This window comes from Leptonychotes weddellii, chromosome 3 (genome assembly GCF_054177405.1).
Source record: "Leptonychotes weddellii isolate Sample4059 chromosome 3, ASM5417740v2, whole genome shotgun sequence".
Taxonomy (NCBI): Eukaryota; Metazoa; Chordata; class Mammalia; order Carnivora; family Phocidae; genus Leptonychotes; species Leptonychotes weddellii.
In genome coordinates, this window is record NC_138371.1 from 106,673,784 (window position 1) to 106,693,192 (window position 19,409).

General features: G+C 37.6%; 1 protein-coding gene across 3 annotated transcripts in view; it reads right to left on the minus strand.

Annotated features, from left to right (window-relative positions):
- Positions 1-18,551, minus strand: part of MTMR6 (myotubularin related protein 6) — a 35,066-nt gene extending 16,515 nt beyond the window's left edge. For all 3 annotated transcript variants that reach the window (XM_081814743.1, XM_081814744.1, XM_006738122.3), the window contains exons 1-5: positions 18,382-18,551; positions 8,751-8,867; positions 4,644-4,806; positions 3,255-3,412; positions 2,640-2,768 (exon numbers count right to left, since the gene is read on the minus strand). In XM_081814743.1, coding sequence (XP_081670869.1) covers positions 2,640-2,768; positions 3,255-3,412; positions 4,644-4,806; positions 8,751-8,867; positions 18,382-18,405 — 591 coding nt within the window. In that variant the 5' untranslated portion in view covers positions 18,406-18,551. The remainder of the gene's footprint in view (positions 1-2,639; positions 2,769-3,254; positions 3,413-4,643; positions 4,807-8,750; positions 8,868-18,381) is intronic.
- Positions 18,552-19,409: the final 858 nt, after the last annotated feature.

Here is a 19,409-nt window from a genome sequence, read left to right on the forward strand (position 1 = left end):
TTACATAAGTTTTCCTAATATTCTCTTCTGAAAAAGTGAAATGCCTCCTTATGTTAGCTTGATGAAAAAATCTTAAGTCCTAAGAAGCAACACTTGGTCAATTCTCTATCATGTAACCTACTAAGATACTTGCACGCTATGCTCTAGATTACAAGATACTTTCAATTCAAGTTCAAGTAAGGGATTAATCAATAAAGATAGAACAGGATTTTTAAAAATAGCAACATCTGAACTCTTATATTCCAAAAGCTTTCAGATCTCCAGAAATCAGCAATATAAAATGAGACATAAAATGGGAAAAATGAACTTCAATTCAAATTTGAGTTAAAATATAAATCTAAGAGGGTAAAAATATCTGTAAGAAATAATGAATGGTGGATTAGATATTTACTTTTGTTTAAAGTCTTAAAAAAAGATTAGAAGATTTAGACCCATATATTTTATCTCCAATCTCATTCATACCAACTCCAACTTAACTCTACCCAATCATTCCAACCATAGTATCATTAAGGAAAAAAAGTATACATAAATTCACATTTTAAATTCACACACAAAACCATGTGCATTTAATAAAATAGAAGAAAATGAGAATTGCTTTATAAAATTCTTTTCAGACGTACTTTCTGATTTAAGTTAGGCACGAATATCTATTTTGAGCCCAGCCTTCCAATCAACAGTGTATACAAACATGGGTGTGTCAAACAGAGGCTAAAACCAGTCATAACTCCCTATGACTTTGTTATTCCTAATTATGATTAGGAATTTCTGTTTAAAGTTTTACTTTTTACCTCTGGCTCCTTTCTAAAACCCAACTAAAGTTCTAGTAAAGACATCTAAAATGCATAAAATCAAAAGATCAAAGAGAATGGAAAAGGAGAGAAAAATAGGGTAGAGATGTTTATAAAATTTCAGGAAATGAAAGCAGATTGTACAAGCTAGTAATGACCAATTTACCAGAACAAAGAAAGTTGCCAAATTGTTACGAGTCAACAATAAGCAAGCATTTTGAGCAGCAAAATCCCAGAAAGGCTCAAGATTCGGTACCTCTGAAAGCCGGAGCTGGAGTACAGCTGAAAACAGAATTGGTTGAATATCCATATAAGGGCTAATTAAGGCTCCCAGCTCTTCCCTCGCCCTGAAGGCAGAGTTTATTCTATGAAAAGGATTAACCTGAAGACTCTGGACAATATGCAGAGATGTGGGTGGGAGTGAAGCCCTGTACCCCCCAAAACAAGAGGATGAAGTAAAGCCTACAAAACAAAATGTGAGATCCTCCCATCCGCCTTCGCACACTTGAATCCTGGACAGAACCAACACACATATTGGGATGAAAATTAACAACAGAAATAATCCAAAGATACAGATAGCTCATGCACACAAACTTCTAAACAAGCTGTGGTACCTCACTCTTTGAATCAGATATTTGAAAGACATGAGAAACAAAATAAACAGAAAAAAGGAACTCTGAGCAACAGACAACTAATGTGGGGAGCAAAAGAATTCTTTTAAAAAAAATCCTTAATGTCTTCAGAGAACCCAGTCATCACAGCCAAGAACAGAAAAGTGTCTAAAAAGTTCAGAAAATAGGAAAGAGTTCTTAGATTTTAAAAATGGTATAGCAAAAATAAAGAGGTGGACTGGAAACAAAGTTGAGGAAATCTTCTAAAAACTAGAAAGAAATGGAAAATAGGAGACAAAATTAAGAAAAACGGAGGCTTAGAGAAGCCCACTTGCCAAGTAACACACACACAAGTACAAAGGAAAGTAACAGAAGAGAAGAAGTTACCACAGAAATAAAGAAGTAATTTCCCAAAAGTGAGTTCCCAGATAGAATTTAAAAAAACACGCCAAGGCACTTCACTGTGAAATTTCAGGACACTGGGGAGAAAAGATTCTAAAAGCTTCCTGAGGAGAAAAAATCAGGTCACAAAGCAGTGGGAGTCAGAACTGGCATGGAACTCCACAACTTGCTAGCTGTTAGATATAGGAAAGGTGATTTACCTTCTCTTTACAGGTTGAAAGTTACAGGTAATTAGCAGAGCCTACCTTATAAAATTATCATGGGATTTCATGCATATAAAGCATCTAACACATAGCACCTTGTGGTCTACTGTTATAAGCTACAAAAGGAAAATTTTGCTGTAATGAGCAATCCCTATTACAGCATCTCAGTATAAAGATGTCTCCTCCACCTCTTCGTATTGCAAAATCCTTCTGATTGGAAGAGCTTTCTATAAAAATTGAGAGCCTGAAATACCCTTGGCTCTCTTCTTTTTCTCAATAGTTGGTTTGTCAAAACTATCGGGTTTTCCTAAATATAAGCAGTATCAAAAGAGAACCACAGGAAAGAAGAACCTATCTGTTCACTAATCTCATTATTTTTAAGTCCCTACCAGAAGAAAAGAAAGACTGAAGGAGGGTGTGGGAGGAAAGAAAGATGACAAGTATGAAAGTTTCTATATATCAGGGTAATTTTAAAATTTCAAAAACGTAATCATGAGAAAAGCCAACACTTCTCTATCAGCAACATTATAATAATGACCTCCCTATGTATAAATGAGTGTTCATTTGGATACTTAAACCTGAAAAGGGGTTATACCACATTTGTAAAATAAAAAAAGAAAATCTTCTCTTGTTACCTCTTTATTTTGATGATAATAGGAAAGAACTGGGAATCTTCCCTTGCTCCGGAACTTGGAACTACCAACAATTATTGGTTTGCTTGCTATTCGGGGAACATAAAGTTCTCTGGGATAAGTTTCACAAATCTGTAAAAATCAAATAAAACATAACCATTCTACTCACAGTTCAAAAACTATGAGGTTAAAAATCACCTTTAAAAAACTTTAAAACTTATTAAATGCAAGAACAGTACATAGCAATATATAGACAACTTGCTACTATGAATTCTGAATTTCTCCAAAGAATGGCCAAGTCGAAATAAGTCAGTCAGAGAAAGACAAATACCATGTGATTTCACTCATATGTGGAATTTAAGAAACAAAACAAATGAGCAAAGGGGGATAAAAAAAAAGAGAGGGTGGTAAACCAAGAAACAGACTCTTATCCATAAACAACAAACTGATGGTTACCAGAAGGGAGGTGGGTGGGGGGATGGGGGAAACAGGGGATGGGGATTAAGGAGCGCACTTGTGATGAGCACCGGGTGCTGTATGGAAGTGTTGAATCACTATATTGTACACCTGAAATTAATATCACACTGTATGTTAACTGGAATGTAAATAAAAAGTTACCTTGTATTCTCGGTTGGCATCAGACAGCTGCCAGTTTGAATTTGGCACTCCCATCCTCTTATATTCCTCGGCAAGGTCAATGAGCTGCCAACCCTGTAGTCGTTCCGAATCATTTTGTTTGGGATTATAAGAGAATGCATAGAGATCTTCATATTTTGCTATAGTATACAAAATACATAAATGTTACGACGCAACTTCTAGGACTTAAAACTCTACAAATAACAGTAATTTTTCAGCTTTATCCCTCCATTTTTTCTTTAAAATTTTCAGAGATAACTCTTATCTGAATATATTTGAACTCAATTTATTTTCTCAGTTCTTTAATTCAAACGATCATATCTAAAGGCATACATATCAATATATCATCAGCAAAAGCTAATAAACAACTTTTATATTTAATACTCTAGAGTGTAGTATTTCCTTTTCTTAAAAGTAAAGTTTTAATGACACAGACACAGACACTTCTTACCCACTACACTTCCCAAATGAGATATAAAATGGAAATACTAATGTTGTGATAAAAAACTAGAGGCGGCATATAGAACTTGAAATTGCATATATAATCCTATAGGACAGTGTTGACCAAAACTGGCAATGGTTGCCGAGAGCTCCAGAGAGCACTTACTCCTGAATAATATTAAGCCCCCGAAAGTGACAGAACCATCTTTACTGTAAGATCTGGCTTAACTTGGGACAATGGGATAAATGCTTAGGCTTCATGTGTTAGGAGAGAAGGGTGTACCCCTGCTCCTAGACCACTGCAGTCCAGGTGTTCAACAACAAAGTAACATTCAGTAACCAGTGTGCCTTGTCTCTTGGAGAGATCTACATAATTCAAGTCAAGTTGGGGGGAGAAAGCCTCCTGATCCCAAAGGCATAGTGACAGGATTCCTCTTTCTGGCCTACACTCCTCTCACTCCCACCTCTAGTAAAGTAGGATTCACCCTCTCTTTTCTCTCTGGTCATCTCCCTTATGCTCCACTCTGGTCAATTAAATTCATTGGTCCCACTGCTACCAGAGGAGCCTGAGCTTCCTTAACTTTTCATTCAGCAATCAATTTCCAAGTTATTCCCCTTGGTTGTGGATACCCACTTAAAAAAAAAAGCTGTGCTGTTGGCTACCAACAAATTTTAAAAACATTAATAAAAATCTATGGTTTTTAAAATCTGTACTCTAAATGTTTAACTTTTTCCTTACTCTTACCCCTTCTTTGGAAACCATTCTTACGATTCAGATCAGAAGCATCTAATTATTTCCAAGTCAAACTTTTTGGAATAGAGTGCACAAGAACTTAAGAGTAACTTCAAGTATAAAGTAACAATGGCATATTAAGTATCTTAGATAATCCATCTCAAAATTAAGTAAGCTTTGGTCTCTAAAAACAGTACCTTGTTTTGACAGCTGTAGCAAAGAATTGTAAATATCATGGCAATCTCTTTCTCTGGGAACAATGAAATGCACAATCCTGAAGTTCTTGCACTGAATCACCAGTGGGCATCCAGAAGTAGTCAAAGCTAGTTTCTCTACTAAGGCAATATGGTGGTGCAATATCTACAGCATGGAAAAAACGTGATCATCATCATCATCAAAGAGCACTAAATATCATATTCTCTTCCAGAATACATAAATGTTAGAAATGCCCTCTTCAAACAAAGTACTCAAAATGTGTGACTGAATGCCTAAGCCGGAGCTACGCTCTCTGATACTTCCTCCATCACTCCACATACTCAATACATCATCAAACCCCGAGAACTGCATCTCCGACATATCTCTGCAGCCTGCCTACTTCTCTCCATGTCCGGTCACTCCCTTAGCTGCAATGCTCCCATTGTTTCTCACCTAGGTAACTGTAAGTGGCCTTTTAGGAAAGCTCTCTCCGTATCTACTCTTGACCCCCTATACTCCATTTTCTACAAGGCAGCTGAGTGACCATTAAAAAGCGATTTTTAAAAAAGTGATGTCATGTCATTTCCCAGACTGTAGGCTTTAGACTCATTTCAAGTCCCTCCCCACATCAAGTTCGAGTGACAGAGTCCTCTTTTGGCTCCTCAAATGCACCAACCTCCTCTATACACACTGAGTTGCTCTTACTAACTGGGAAATTGTAGATCTACTTCTTTTTTTTTTTTTTTTTAAGATTTTATTTATTTATTTGAGAGAGAGAATGAGAGACAGAGAGCACGAGAGGGAAGAGGGTCAGAGGGAGAGGCAGACCCCCCGCTGAGCAGGGAGCCCGATGCGGGACTCGATCCCGGGACTCCAGGATCATGACCTGAGCCGAAGGCAGTCGCTTAACCAACTGAGCCACCCAGGCGCCCGTAGATCTACTTCTTCACCTAGGAACTCCTAGTATTATTTCTGGCCTTTGTTTAAACATCATCACCAAGAAGAACAGCCTGACAACCCCCATGGCCTTTCCCAAGTAAGTTAGGTCCTGTCCATTTTCTTATGCCTATACTTTTCCTTCACAGTACTTAGAACATGAGTAATTCTTTGTATAGTGAATGTCTATTTCTCCAGCCGGATGTTGAGAACTTTGTAAGGAGCAATACTACAGCTAAGTTGAGCACCATTCTATCTCCAGTATCTGGAACATTATAATGACCCTCCTCAAATTAAAAAAAAAAAAAAGTTTCAAATGTCGTATCTTAGAAATCCAAACTTAAAACTTGACCAAACCAGCAATACAAGTATCATTGCTTATACCTCCATCACAATGTTTATTGAATGAATAGAAAGTCCTACTATAAACTCAATACTTGATGGCATTTTAAATATATGATTATCATTCATACCAGTTCTAATATTGTTTGCTACTAAAAAAAAAAGTTTTCTTTTTCTCAATACCATTCCTATGAATTTAAAATATTTATAGAAAGTTTTTCTAGAAAATCAAAGATCTTAGAGTCATGGCAGGTTCCTGAACGATAAAAACTCAATCATGGAAAGAAATCAATTCATCCCAAATTAATCTAAAACTTTGATATAAGTTCAGTAAAAAATTCCAAACTGCTTTTTGTCTTTTTCTGTGGCAGGGTAAGAGATGGATGATTATTTATATCATACATATATACTATGTAATTATAATATTAAATGCTGATATTAATCATATTAATTATATGTATTTTCTAAAGTTCACATGCAAGGTTAAATGCATAAAATCATCAAGAAAAGCTTAAAAAAGATTAATAAGAAAAGAGCTTGTTCTACAGACATTGAAAGTATACACAACACAGATATTTAGTATACACTACACATGGCCCAACTTATGGCTAAGATTTAGCACTAGTAACATTTATATTAGCAGGCTTGTGCCAAGTTACTCAAAATGATCTAACAGTAACATCTAAGTAGAGAATAAGAGACAATAAGCTACTATAATGTATCACTTTTATGATTCTAATTAAGACCCAAAATCATTTGCAAGAAGAAAATGTTGAAGAGACCTGGCTCTGCCACTAATAATGTGATCTTGAAAAAAGAATTATCTGTAAAATGAGAAAAAAGGTAAAGTTAGTCCCCGTCTAGATCTAAAATGTTCATTTCTATGGATCGAGTATACTAAACAGATTTCATTCAGGAGAGATAGATGGGAATATACTGATAAAACAACAACAGGAGAGAATAACATAGATCTTTTTTCACTGCTCCCCAAACTACGTTCCCAACATATGCAAGAAGAGGTCTATGGGAAACTTCCCTGTCTATCTCTAGGAGATGGAAAACATACTGAGAAGATATTAAGGCAGATGGACAAAGGCAGGGTAGACAGAGTGGATGATAACATGACTAATGATTTAACAAGGTCCTGCTACGTAAAACCCTTGACAGTTCCTGGGCCAACACTGGATGGGGAAGAACTCTAGTGCTTGAGGGAATATAACTCCCCGAGATCAACATCTCAGGTAAGTATCTTGACTTACTTATTGCAATCACCTATCAACTCGATGGCCTTCCTGGGGAAATCAAGAGAGTACAATAAAAGAGAGACTGTATTGGGGCGCCTGGGTGGCTCAGATGGTTAAGCGTCTGCCTTCGGCTCAGGTCATGATCCCGGGGTCCTGGGATCGAGCCCCGCATCGGGCTCCCTGCTGTGCGGGAAGCCTGCTTCCCCCCCTCCCACTCTCCCTGCTTGTGTTCCCTCTCTTGCTGTGTCTCTCTCTGTCAAATAAATAAAAAATCTTTAAAAAAAAAAAAGAGAGACTATTAAAAAGCTAGAGTCAATAAAGCAGTATGCTATTACACAGTGGAATCAATACATCAAAAGAACAGAATAGCGAGGTCAAAAGCAAACCCTCACTTTATTTATGACAGAGTTGATACTACACATTAACGCATCGAAACTGTCAATAAATGGCGCCAGTATCCATTTGAAAAGAATAAAAACAAAAATGAATCCCTAAGTTATATCATCCAAGAAAATATTTCCCATATGTGTTAACAACTTATACTTGAAATATAAAATGTAAGCTTTTAGAAAAAAATACAGGAGAATCTTTATGCCTTTAAGAATCCCTTAAGTCAGAATACAGCATAAACCATAAAAGAAAAAAATGAAAAATCTAATACACTAAAATTTTAAACTTTAATTCAAAGATGTATATACACACAAGACAAGCCACACACTGGGAGAAGTTATTTACAACACACATACCTGACAAAACATTAAAAACCAGACTCTTATAAAGCCAGTAAAAGGACAAATAGCCCAAGAGAAAAAGAAAAGGAAATCTAAAGGCCAAAATATCTGAAAGGACAATTTCCTTATAATCAGCAAATTAAAATCACAATTGCACATCCACTGGAGGCAAAAATTTTAAAGCTAACAATATCAATGTTGCCAACAATGGTGGACAATGTATCACTTTCTACTGAGAATATTTTGAGACAACTGTTTTGGAAAGGGGCCATATTTAGTGAAGGAAAATATGCCCTTATTTTTATTATAAGATCCAGTAATTTTACTCCCAGGCAGATACCTCTGAGAAACTTTGGCATATATACAGGAAGTAATATATACAAAATATCCATTACTGTATTATTTGATCTACAATCAATCAATTAAAAAACACTGTAATTGTAATTTTGTACAAAAATACCATGGATGAGGTGCCCTCTCATTCTCTCTCTCAAATAAATAAATAAAATCTTAAAAAAAAATACTGTGGACTATGCCATGTGAACTTAATATTAAATATTAAAATGTACATATATTAATTACATTTTTAAAAATTAAAAGGAACAAGTAGGTATTCTATAATTATTAATGCAGATAAAAAGAGTCTTGCTGTATCTTATAAAAGAGTTCCACATTCTACATGGTATCCATGTTTTATTAGGAGGGAGGGTAGAAGTGATCAGGTGACTTTGAAAAATTTTTTGTTGAAACAGGTAACTAATGATTAAATTTTTTGTACATGATCAAAATGAAATACAGCAAAAGGCCAAGTCCATTACTTAAGTATGGTAAGCAGTACAGAAGATGCCCTTCTTACCCAGGTTTCTTTCTGATGAGAGTCTATAAATAATAGATGTGTGGCCGTAAGATAAAGCGTTCCTGTTAGTGACTTGTTGCTGGTACTGAATCGGTCAAGTAATTTTACTTGCTCAACCTAAAAAAAGAAAAAGAAGTTATTTCTCATTTCAAAAGTAATACAAATTCTTTGTTATCCTAGGATTTAAATGTACCATTTTCTTTTTTTTTTAAATGTACCATTTTCAAAGCTTTTCTTCTTTCTATTCAAAAACATGAGTTTATTTAATGTTGAACATTAAATTTCACATATCTTGGGGAATATGTAAACCACATTACACAGGTACTGTTTAGAGTTAGAAATACAACCAATAAAGGTACTCTGTAAAAAAATAACACAAATATTAAGGGGAACAGGAAGGAGGCACATGGTATAAACAGTTTTCATATTCAAGAGTCCATATATTTTTTAATTTAAATATTATTTAGTTAACATACAGTGCAATATTGGTGTCTGGAGTAGAATTCAGTGATTCATCACTTACATACAACACCCAGTGCTCATCACAACAAGTACCCCCTTAAGTATCCACCACCCATCTAGCCCATCCCCCACCAACTCCCTCCATCAACCCTGAGTTTGTTCTCTATCATTAAGAGTCTCTTATGGTTTATTTCCCTCTCTCCTATTTTTCTTTTCCCCCTTCCCATATGTTCATCTGTTTTCTTTAAATTCCACATATGAGTGAGATCATATCTATTTCTTTCTCTGACTGACTTATTTCACTTAGTATAATACCCTCTAGCTCCATCGACCTTGTCGCAATTGGCAAAATTTCTTTTGATGGCTGAGTATTATTCCAGTGTGTGTGTGTGTATGTGTGTGTGTGTGTATATATATATACACACACATCTTCTTTATCCATTCATCAGTTTATGGACATTTGGGCTCTCTCCATAGTTTGGCTTTGTTGATAATGTTGCTGTAAACACTGAGGTGCATGCACCCCTTCGAATCTGTATTTTTGTATCCTTTGGGTAAATAGCTAGTAGTGCAATTGCTGGATCATAGGATAGTTCTATTTTTAACTTTTTGAGGAACCTCCATACTGTTCTCCACAGTGGCTACACCAGTTTACATTCCTACCAACAGTGCAAGAGGGTTCCCCTTTCTCCACAACCTCAGCAACACCTGTTGTTTCTTATATATAAGGTTATTATCTAGCATCATGGAGGTAAACTACCAGAAAAATTAAATCAAGAAACAAATGGTTGCAAAGTCCAACTTAATCTCTATATTCTCCTCACCACTCCACCCAAGACAATGTTTTGTGGTCAGCTCTGTGCTTTTACTCATACTGTTCTTCCTTCCTAACATAGTCTCTTCTGCTTAGCTAAGTGCTAAGCATTCTTCGGGGCTCACTTGATGCTCTGTCTCCTAATTGGAATCCTTCTCAGAAAATTAATTTACTTACTTAATGTCTCAGCTTTGTAGTTAGTTCCTCCTGGTTCGAATTCCCTATCACAGATTATATCGCATGCTGTTTCTATGTCCTCTAGTGGCTGAGACAGTGAGGTACATAGTACTTCTTTATTAATAGCGTGTGTGCGTGCGTGTGCGTGCGCACACACACACACACACACACACACACAATGCTGCCACTGGAGAGCTGGGTTAGAGTTGGCCAGGACTATGTAAGAGACTACTGTTTTGAAAACACAATTATTTATTGCTGTCCATTCTTTTGGGGAGGAGAAAAAGAGTAAAACAACCACTACCAACTTAAAATTGTTAATCCACAGCTATAACAGCAGTTCGTAGATAGTTCTTTAACCTGTATGTCTTCAAACCAGATTACTAACAATTATCTCATTAATTCTGTACTTCCCTCCCACATATATTTTCTTTTCCCTTACTAAAATTGAAGAAGCAAAAGCCCCTCATTATGAAATTATGATTTCCAAAATAATAACTACCACGTAAAAAGCTACTTAGCTCCTCCCAAAGAAATTTAATTCCAGAGTGTTTTTTTTTTACTTATAACAGCAGCTGTTCAAATAAATTAAAATTTAAATGTAAAATTAAAATACATGTTTTTGATACAAAATTTTATTTGTATGGGGAGGCAATGAATTGAATTTTAACACTTTCTGCTGGAAACTTAGAGAGATGATCTAATTTATATAGCTCAGGTCTGACAGTTGATTTGACATATAAAAATCATTATACACATTGTCCTTTAAGATAATAGGAAAACTTCCTTCTTATAAACCTGTATGAAAACTTTTCTTGGAGATCATCATTTATTTCATTATTTAGAACCATTTCTTCCTTAAATAAATAAAATCTAACTTTATTATACAACTCACCCAATTAAGACAAAGTCACTCTTCCTCTAGAGCTGCATAACACTACATAGTTCTTTCGAGCTTGTTGTCTATCAAGATTGGAAATTCAAGTTAAAAATACTCTTCCTAACACTCCAAGCCTATTTCTTGATTCCCCCAATCTCTAAATCCAAAATTATCTGAAATTCCATTTATTAGATCTTTAATTCTGATTACCTACATTCAAGTCCCAAAGCCTAGCTGTTCATCTGAATCATCTCCAAAATTCTGCATAAATACAAATCCTAAGCCCCACTCAACTTCACTCAGCCATCTCAGGAGATGGAGACCAAAAATCTGTATTTTTCTTAAAGGTTTTTTATTTATTAGAGAGAGAGAGAGAGTGTGCACGAGGGTAGGGGCAGAGGCAGAAGCAGACTCCTCACGGAGCAGGACCCCGGGATCAGACGCTTAACCAACTGAGCTACGTAGGTGCCCCCAAAGATCTTAAGAAGCTCACCAGGTCATTTTTATGCAACTCCAAATTAATCCCTCTTGCTCTTAACTCACATTAGGCTAGGTTCCTTCTCTATCTTTATGCTCTTCTCCCAAGTATTTAAGGCTCCAGCTTGTGTAGTCCTTCCACTTTTTAAAAGCGCTTCTTACAACTTTGGTCCTTTAAAATATACAACTGCATTATGGGTATATGCAAACCCCACCCCCCCACACACATACACACACATCTTTGAAGAACATCCACATAAACAGACATTTTCGGGAAAGAGAGTTTACTGATTCACTCCACCGAAATTTACTGGCCACCAACTAAAGGCCAAATTGTCTGGGTCCCATTTTCTTTATCTATAAAATAAGGACAACAATCTCTCCCTTGAGGGCTGTAGTAAGGCTGGATAATAAATGTAGGTACTTGACCCCAAGTTTGCTTGACAAACAGTAAGCAATAAAATGCTCAGATGTCTGCAAAAATGAGTACTGTTAGTTAAGTTAGTAAGCTGATGAGGTAAGTTGAGCCCTGACAGTCCTCTGTCTTAAACTAATGTTCAAGTTCAAATGGAGAAAGGAAGGAGGAGGCACATGGACTTTAAAAGCAAATTCAATATTCTAATGTGTCCTACAGCTGGAAAAAACTGTTTTCCTAATATAATATTGAAAGCAAAGCTGAACAAAATTTTCTTAACTATAACAGAAAATACAGAATTCTCAGAAGAGAGAGAACACAAAAGGGGAGAGACAATAATATTTGATGAAAAAGAAACACCTGTTAAGGTAGAGCATCTGTGTGGCAGATAAAAGGATACAGAGGATTTTAAGCACAGTAGCCATGACTAGATATGGTTTTTAAGAAGATGTTTCCAATGGCAATTTGGAGAAAATGTTGAGAAGAGAAGAGACAGGAGGTGAGTAACCAGGTAAAAGGCTAACGAAGTAATCTAAGGGTGCCTGGAGAGATATGATAAAGGCCCAGATTAAGTTGCAATAGACAGGATAAAGAGGAAGCCCATCTTGAGATGACAAAACAGATGTGAGAAGGAAGGAGAAAGAGAGGCTTCTTGAAGATGTTAAGCTTGTCAGACTGGTTGCCATTCACTAAGATAAGGTACAAAAGGAAATATAAATCTGAGAGAAAAGAGACTATATAGGACTTTAATAAATTGAGGGTTATTTATTACTTTAGTAAATGGAAAATTATATTCAAATCAAGAAAATATAATAGAAAAATCATTACATGACTGCTTCAATATGGCAATCGTTATATGGATATGACTGATAATAAAATTAATCTGAACATTATTCTAAAACATTTATTTAGTACTTTAGGTTCTGGAAAAACTTTAGGTTCTGAGTTTACTGATTATTCTGTTCTTAGCTGCAAATCCTAAGATAAATGTAAAAAACAAAAGAAAGCAGAGCCTTTTCTTTGCTAAAATTATCAGCATACAAATTTCAAACCAGAGACTTAGCCAACTTCTAAGCACCAACTGCTGCCTCATATTTCCCCTTTTCACCAAGGAACTGAAAGTACTTTACAGATATTGCTACAGATTTTTCCCAATGCTTTCCTGGAAATGTTTTAAGTCAAGTATTTAGGAAGCAATCACGACTTCCAGGTCACTAGCACTGAGACACTACGGAAATAGTGTTAGGACCCTTTAATTATAGGTTATCACAGGCAAAAAGAGAATGGGGAAGAAGGACAAAGTTTTGGGAAGAGAAAGAACAAAGAAGAAACAGAGTAGGAAGAGGAGAATTGGAGGGTGTAGTCATTATGGTAAGGATGGGAAATGCCAATACATTACTTTGAGGGCCATTTAGTTGAATTGTTGCCAACTTTGGGCCTGCACTAAAAGGTACTCTGAACAGGAAGTTCAAATTTCAGCTGATTACAAAGCTGGAAATGAAAAAACAGAGGATATCACAAATACTCAGTATTACATCCAGAAAATTCGGACACCAAGTGGTTTCTGGGACAAGAAAGGACCAATGGCCATCTTCAATCAATGTTCTGTAGCCAACAGTTGTACTTTACAACTACATGACAGGGCTACCGAAGTAGAAAACACACTGTCATGACTTCTCTGACTTGTTGTGAGCTGCCCCTATAGCCAGGCACCCATTCGCGACTCTTAGTATCATTATTCCACACTCCATAGCACTGACATCTTTAAAAAAAAAAAAAAGAGCATCAAGTTGCCTTTGCGAAGTGGAAAATAACCCTCAAAAGGACAGAGGTTTTCATTTTTCTTTGTTCGTGTATCCCAAGTTCCTACAACAGCGTCTGGCTACATAAATCACCAAACAAAATAGATCATAAATCCAAGGACACTTTTCAGTCCTATCTTACTTTGCTTTTCTGCAGCACTGAATACAGGTGACTTTCTATGAATGGCTTCCTGTCTCACTAAGTAAAAGCAAAGATTTCACATTAGCCTTCAAGCCTTGCTGCTGTCCCCAACTTTTAATTTCCTACTGTGCTCTCTCCTTCACTCACTCCGATCTAGCCACACTGGTCTTCTTGCTGATTTTTACTAACCAGGCATGCCCAACATAGGGCTTTCACCCTTGCCGTTCCCTCTGCTGGGACTCTTCCAGCCACCCCTCCCCAACCCCTGCCCCTATGAAGATGGCTTGCTCCCTGACCACTTTCAGTCTGTACTCAACTGTCACTATCTCTGTAAGAACTTCCCTAACTACCCTATTTACAACTGTCCTCCCCCAATCTCACCCTGGCACTCTCCATAGCATTTACTACCATCTACTATATTATTATTTGGCTTATTAACTTTGTTTACTGTTGTGTCTCCCCCAACTAGAAAATAAGTTTTGGAATGGCAGGGACTTTTGTCTGGGAACCACCATTTCCCCAGTACATAGAACAGTACCAGGCCCTAAGAAAAAGAGAGAGCAGAGGAAGAGGGAGCAAAGAAGGAAATTAGAATAGGGAAGACTTCCCTTCTTGTGATTCACCTCTTCCCATTATATCCCTAATACTCTTTCTCTGACTCCTCTTCCTCCGCTTGCCCCTTTGTAAGTATTCTCAGGGCTCTAACCTTCACACTCTTCTCCAAAGAGCCTCTACACATGTACTCCTTGCATAAACTCATCCATAAAAGAAAACATCAATGACTACCTAAACACTGACAACTCCCAAATCTATTCTTCTGGACCATACCTTTCCCCTAACCCTACAACCTCATAATAGGCTACCTACTAGACAAAATCCTACCACCTAAGTTCCTCTCCTCCATCCCCTACCTTCCTTCCAGTCCTACTCACACTGACGTACCTCACTATTCAAATCTATTAATTAATTATTTATTTTTAAAAGATTTTATTTATTTACTTGAGAGAGAGAGGGAGAAGGGAGCGTGTCTGGGTGCACAAGTGGGGGTGGGCAGAGGGAGAGGGAGAAGCAGACTCCCCCTGAGCAGGGAGCTTGATGTGGGGCTCGATCCTGGACCCTGAGATCATGACTTGAGCCGAAGGCACTTAACTAACTGAGCCACCCAGGTGCCCCTCAAATCTCTTGATTAGACAATTACTCTGTGAGGCAGAGGAGTGCTATGATTAAGAGAACAGGACTAGTATCAGAAAGACCTGGATTCAAGTTCCCAGCTCCACCTCTTCCTTATTAGAACTAGCTGTTTGAGTCAGGACAAGTTATTTAATTTCTGCAAATTTCAGTTTTCTCACCTGTATAATGGAATAATATTAGTGAGTCAAAATAGCCTTTATGTGAGGAAAAGCATTCAGGTGCTCCCCACAATCTATTGGTTCTTATTTTTAGTCATTCTTAGTTTGCATCTCTTTCCCTCTTTGTAACTGATTACACATATTTGTGTACATACACCTATGATCACACATTCTAATGACAAAAATGGGTAGCAAGCTAAGAACAAACTAGGCATTACTTTTGGTATAATTCAACTTGAGCCCTAATGGGGTCAGATGTTCTTGGGACATTCCATCCCTTAACAAACTGTAGAAAGCAGTCTTCCATATATAGTTTAGGAAAACATTCTTCCATTACATTCTGTAAAGTTCCATTCACAAACAGCACAATATCATTCGACATCAACAGATGATGTCAGCCAAAGCACTGGAGCCTGGCAGGGAAAGGAGAAAGACTGCATAAAGAACTGTCTCTGCATATTTCCCATTGTTTCCTGGCAAGACTATCTCATTATGGCAAAATTAGAGCTCAAAGTGATAGGCAGAGCTTGGAAATAGTCTTTCAAAAATTCAAATTCAGACTAGACTTGACATCTTTAATGATGCTATGCAGTAAGTAAACCAAATGTGACCAAAACAGGATGGTATATCTGTTCCTGAATTTTATAGCTATAAAGCCATTTAATCAGTACTCAGCTAAAATACTTTACCTGATAAATCTCTGGTTTGTAAACAATAATAAAAAAAAATGACCATAAACAATACAAAAATAATACCACATAAATATTATTTACTTATGTCAAGAAGAGGTTTAGAGGAAAAAAGCTCTTAGAATTCATTAGGATTCATTTCTGAATATTAATACATTTTAACAATCAGATTAAAACTAGAGAGTAATGAAAAAAATTACGACAAACTTTGGTTTAAATCTTAACTCCACCCCTCATGAGATAACTGGGCAGATTACTTCAACTCTCCAAGCCTATTTCCTTCTCATCTGCAAATGCTGATAATGTATCCAACTGGCAGGGTTATTTAAGAAATTAGTGACAACTCTCTGTCAAAATAAATATATAAAATCTTTAAAAAAAAAAGAAATTAGTGACAACTGTGTATAAATTAGCATACTTGTGAAACTGTAAATAGTGTAAAGTAATATTGCACAGTTGGCTACACTGACATAGAGTTGCTCAAGAATTGGTAATTATTACTTCTCAAATACAGCTGTCTCCACATAGAATAAAGTTACATAGAACTACTCTACAGTCAATTCTTGATCGGTGACTAAACTGCATAGTTCAAAACAGCTAAGTAAACTGAAAGCAATTCATTTTTAGTTTTGAAATACAATCATTTTTGCAGTAAATTAACCATGTCCAAGTGAAGGTTATGCAAAGTAGTATAATAATGCAATAGGCTATGTTCACAACAATCTTTTAAGAATAAGTCATAATTTAAGAAAATATTACAGTTCACACAATTGTCAGAATGTACAGTGAGGTCCAGGTCTATCGTGCTCACTGCTCTACAGCCAGTATCTATCCTGTACCTGGCACACAACTGGGACCTAGTAAGTATTAGTTTAATTGCAGTCTACCTATAGCCACTTATGATTATTTCAGAGTACTGGTGGTCCTATGCTAGAAGAATAACTCAAAGTAATAAAAGAACACAACCTGAAAAGTAATTTTAATAGAAAATTATTCAGAAATCTTCTGCTCCTTAAAAAGTCATAAAAGGACCTTACTAAACCATCAGGATAGGCCCACTGTGAAAAACTACTATATAATACACACTTGGCACCCTGGAACCAGGACAAGAACCTGAGCTGATGCATGCTCTAGTCCTCTTTTCCATCTCTGCGTTTTCTACTAGTTTGGTTATTTACTTAACCACCCTTCTATTTTCAAACTTTAAGAGCCAGCAACCTGAATTATACAGTTACTTTACCATTCTTCCCTTAAGAAAAAAAAAAAGATTTTTAAAAAGGGGTTAGTTTTTAGCATCTTCAAATATTATAGTACGTGCAATGTTATAAACAAGCTCTAACAAAATCCATAACACCTTAAGAAGGTTCGTGAAAAATTTTAATGACATAGACCTCAAATTCTCCATGGAACAAATGAAGATAACGTATGTCGCAATTTTTTCTAAATGAACGGTAACTTTAGGATGCGCGGCAATGGAGCAATGGAGTTAGGAAAACAGAGGAGTCAAGATTCACAGGGGGTCCTCTTCCTAATTTTGTTAGGCTCCAGGCGATCTTAAAATTATGTGATTCAATTCTTCTGGTCTTGGTTTATGTTTTCTCCCGCCCAAGGTTGAAGCTGAACTTCATTCTTGGTAACGTAACTTGGTAATATTTTGATGCCATTGCCTTCATTTTCAACATTTGTAATGGAATTATAAGAATATTTGTTCGTTCCTAAAAATAAATGCCTTTCGCGTGCAAAAATTAAGCATGGGATTTAATAAGATCAACTGAAAAAGAATTCCATCAGACACTTTAAAATATGGGATAACATGTTTTCCTTCTCCGTAACTCCTCTGTTAAACTGACTATTGACACTAAAGACAATGAAGTTTTGAAGCAGAGAGACGGAGTACCAAACCTAAATGACTGGATGGAGACAGAGACAACAAAGTGAGGTGGGGCAGAGTGCTGATCTCAGCGCCTCCAAAACTTGCATCAAGAATCTGTGACACGGGACAATTCAACGTGAACAAGGAAAAGCTTACACAATATTACAATGATGATTTGAGGACCCACCCGTTTTCCGGTCTTTAGGGAGGCGAATGCCTGAAAGCAGCTGAAGCTAAAGCAGCCCCAATTTTGCCCAAGAAAGTGTAGCGCTGAGAAGGCGGCGACCAATTTCATGGGACTCAACCCCCAGCAGCCCAAAACATCCACACCCCAACACCAAGGGCTGAAAGCGGGACTCCCACTCCCATAGGTACAGGAGGCCTCCGCACCCACCCTGGCCCGAACTGCCCCTGCCCTCCCAGACTAGGCCCGGGCAGGCCCCCGCGCGGCCGGTCCTCAGCCCTGGTCCGGCCAGCCGAGTTACCGTCGCCCCCCACCTCTGCCGGGTCAGACCATGGCTAGCGGCTAACAATTCTCCGCGTCCGACTACCTTGGTCGTACGGATGTGCTCCATCCCGAGGAGACGTTCGCCGGCAACGTGACTCACAGGCGTACCATGGAGCGAGAGAACCCGGGGAGGCCCAACGACCCAGGCCCAGCAGGAACTACCAGCGGGCCGCGCCGCGGCCAGTTAGCCCGCCCCCTGGCAGCGTCAACCGCGCAGGCGCAGCCGGCGGGCGCCGTCTCCTAGAAACACTTCCGCAAACCCGCGGCCGCGGAGGGGAGAAGACGGGCGGGGCAGAGTGCCCTCCAAGGGAGAGCGGCGTCTGGCTCTTCCCGGGCCGCCGTAGGTCCTACAGCGCCGCCTGCTGGTGGAGGCTCATCACCACCAACCCCGCCCCTCCAAGAATCTATTCTAAGGATCGATCATCAGATACATTTACTGTAGCCTTATTTGAAACAATCAAAATTCCCAATACTACACAATTAGTTATGTAAAAGTGTACTATGTCCATACACACCAGTTTTCCATTAAAAATCATGGAGTAGATCTTAAATAAATGTTCAATGGGCAAAATAATAATAATAATAATATGCAGTAGATCCTAACAAGTAAAAGCTGAACAAACTGAAAAATCATCAACTTTTCCTTGATCTGCAAGAGACCTGAGGTCACGGGGAAAACCGCTACCCCCAGAATTAGAGAGAGGGGCAGGCAAAATACACAACGTTAAGGGAATAGAAACCCACAAGCAGCAGCCTTACCGGGCGCCAGTTTCTTTTACCAAGTACCTTATGTCCAACAATCCAGGAAAACTTACAAGGCATACTGAAGGGCAGAAAACGTGTGAAGACACAGAGCTAGCACCAAAACCAAGACTTGGATATGACAGGGATGTTGGAATTATCAGATTGAAAATTTAAAACAATTCAGATTAATATACTAAAGGCTCTAATTTATCCGGGTAAAGGAGACAACATGCTAGAACAGATGGACAATGTAAACAGAGAGATGGGAATCCTAAGAAAGAACTGAAGAGAAATGCTAGAGATTAAAAAAAACACTACAAAAGAAAT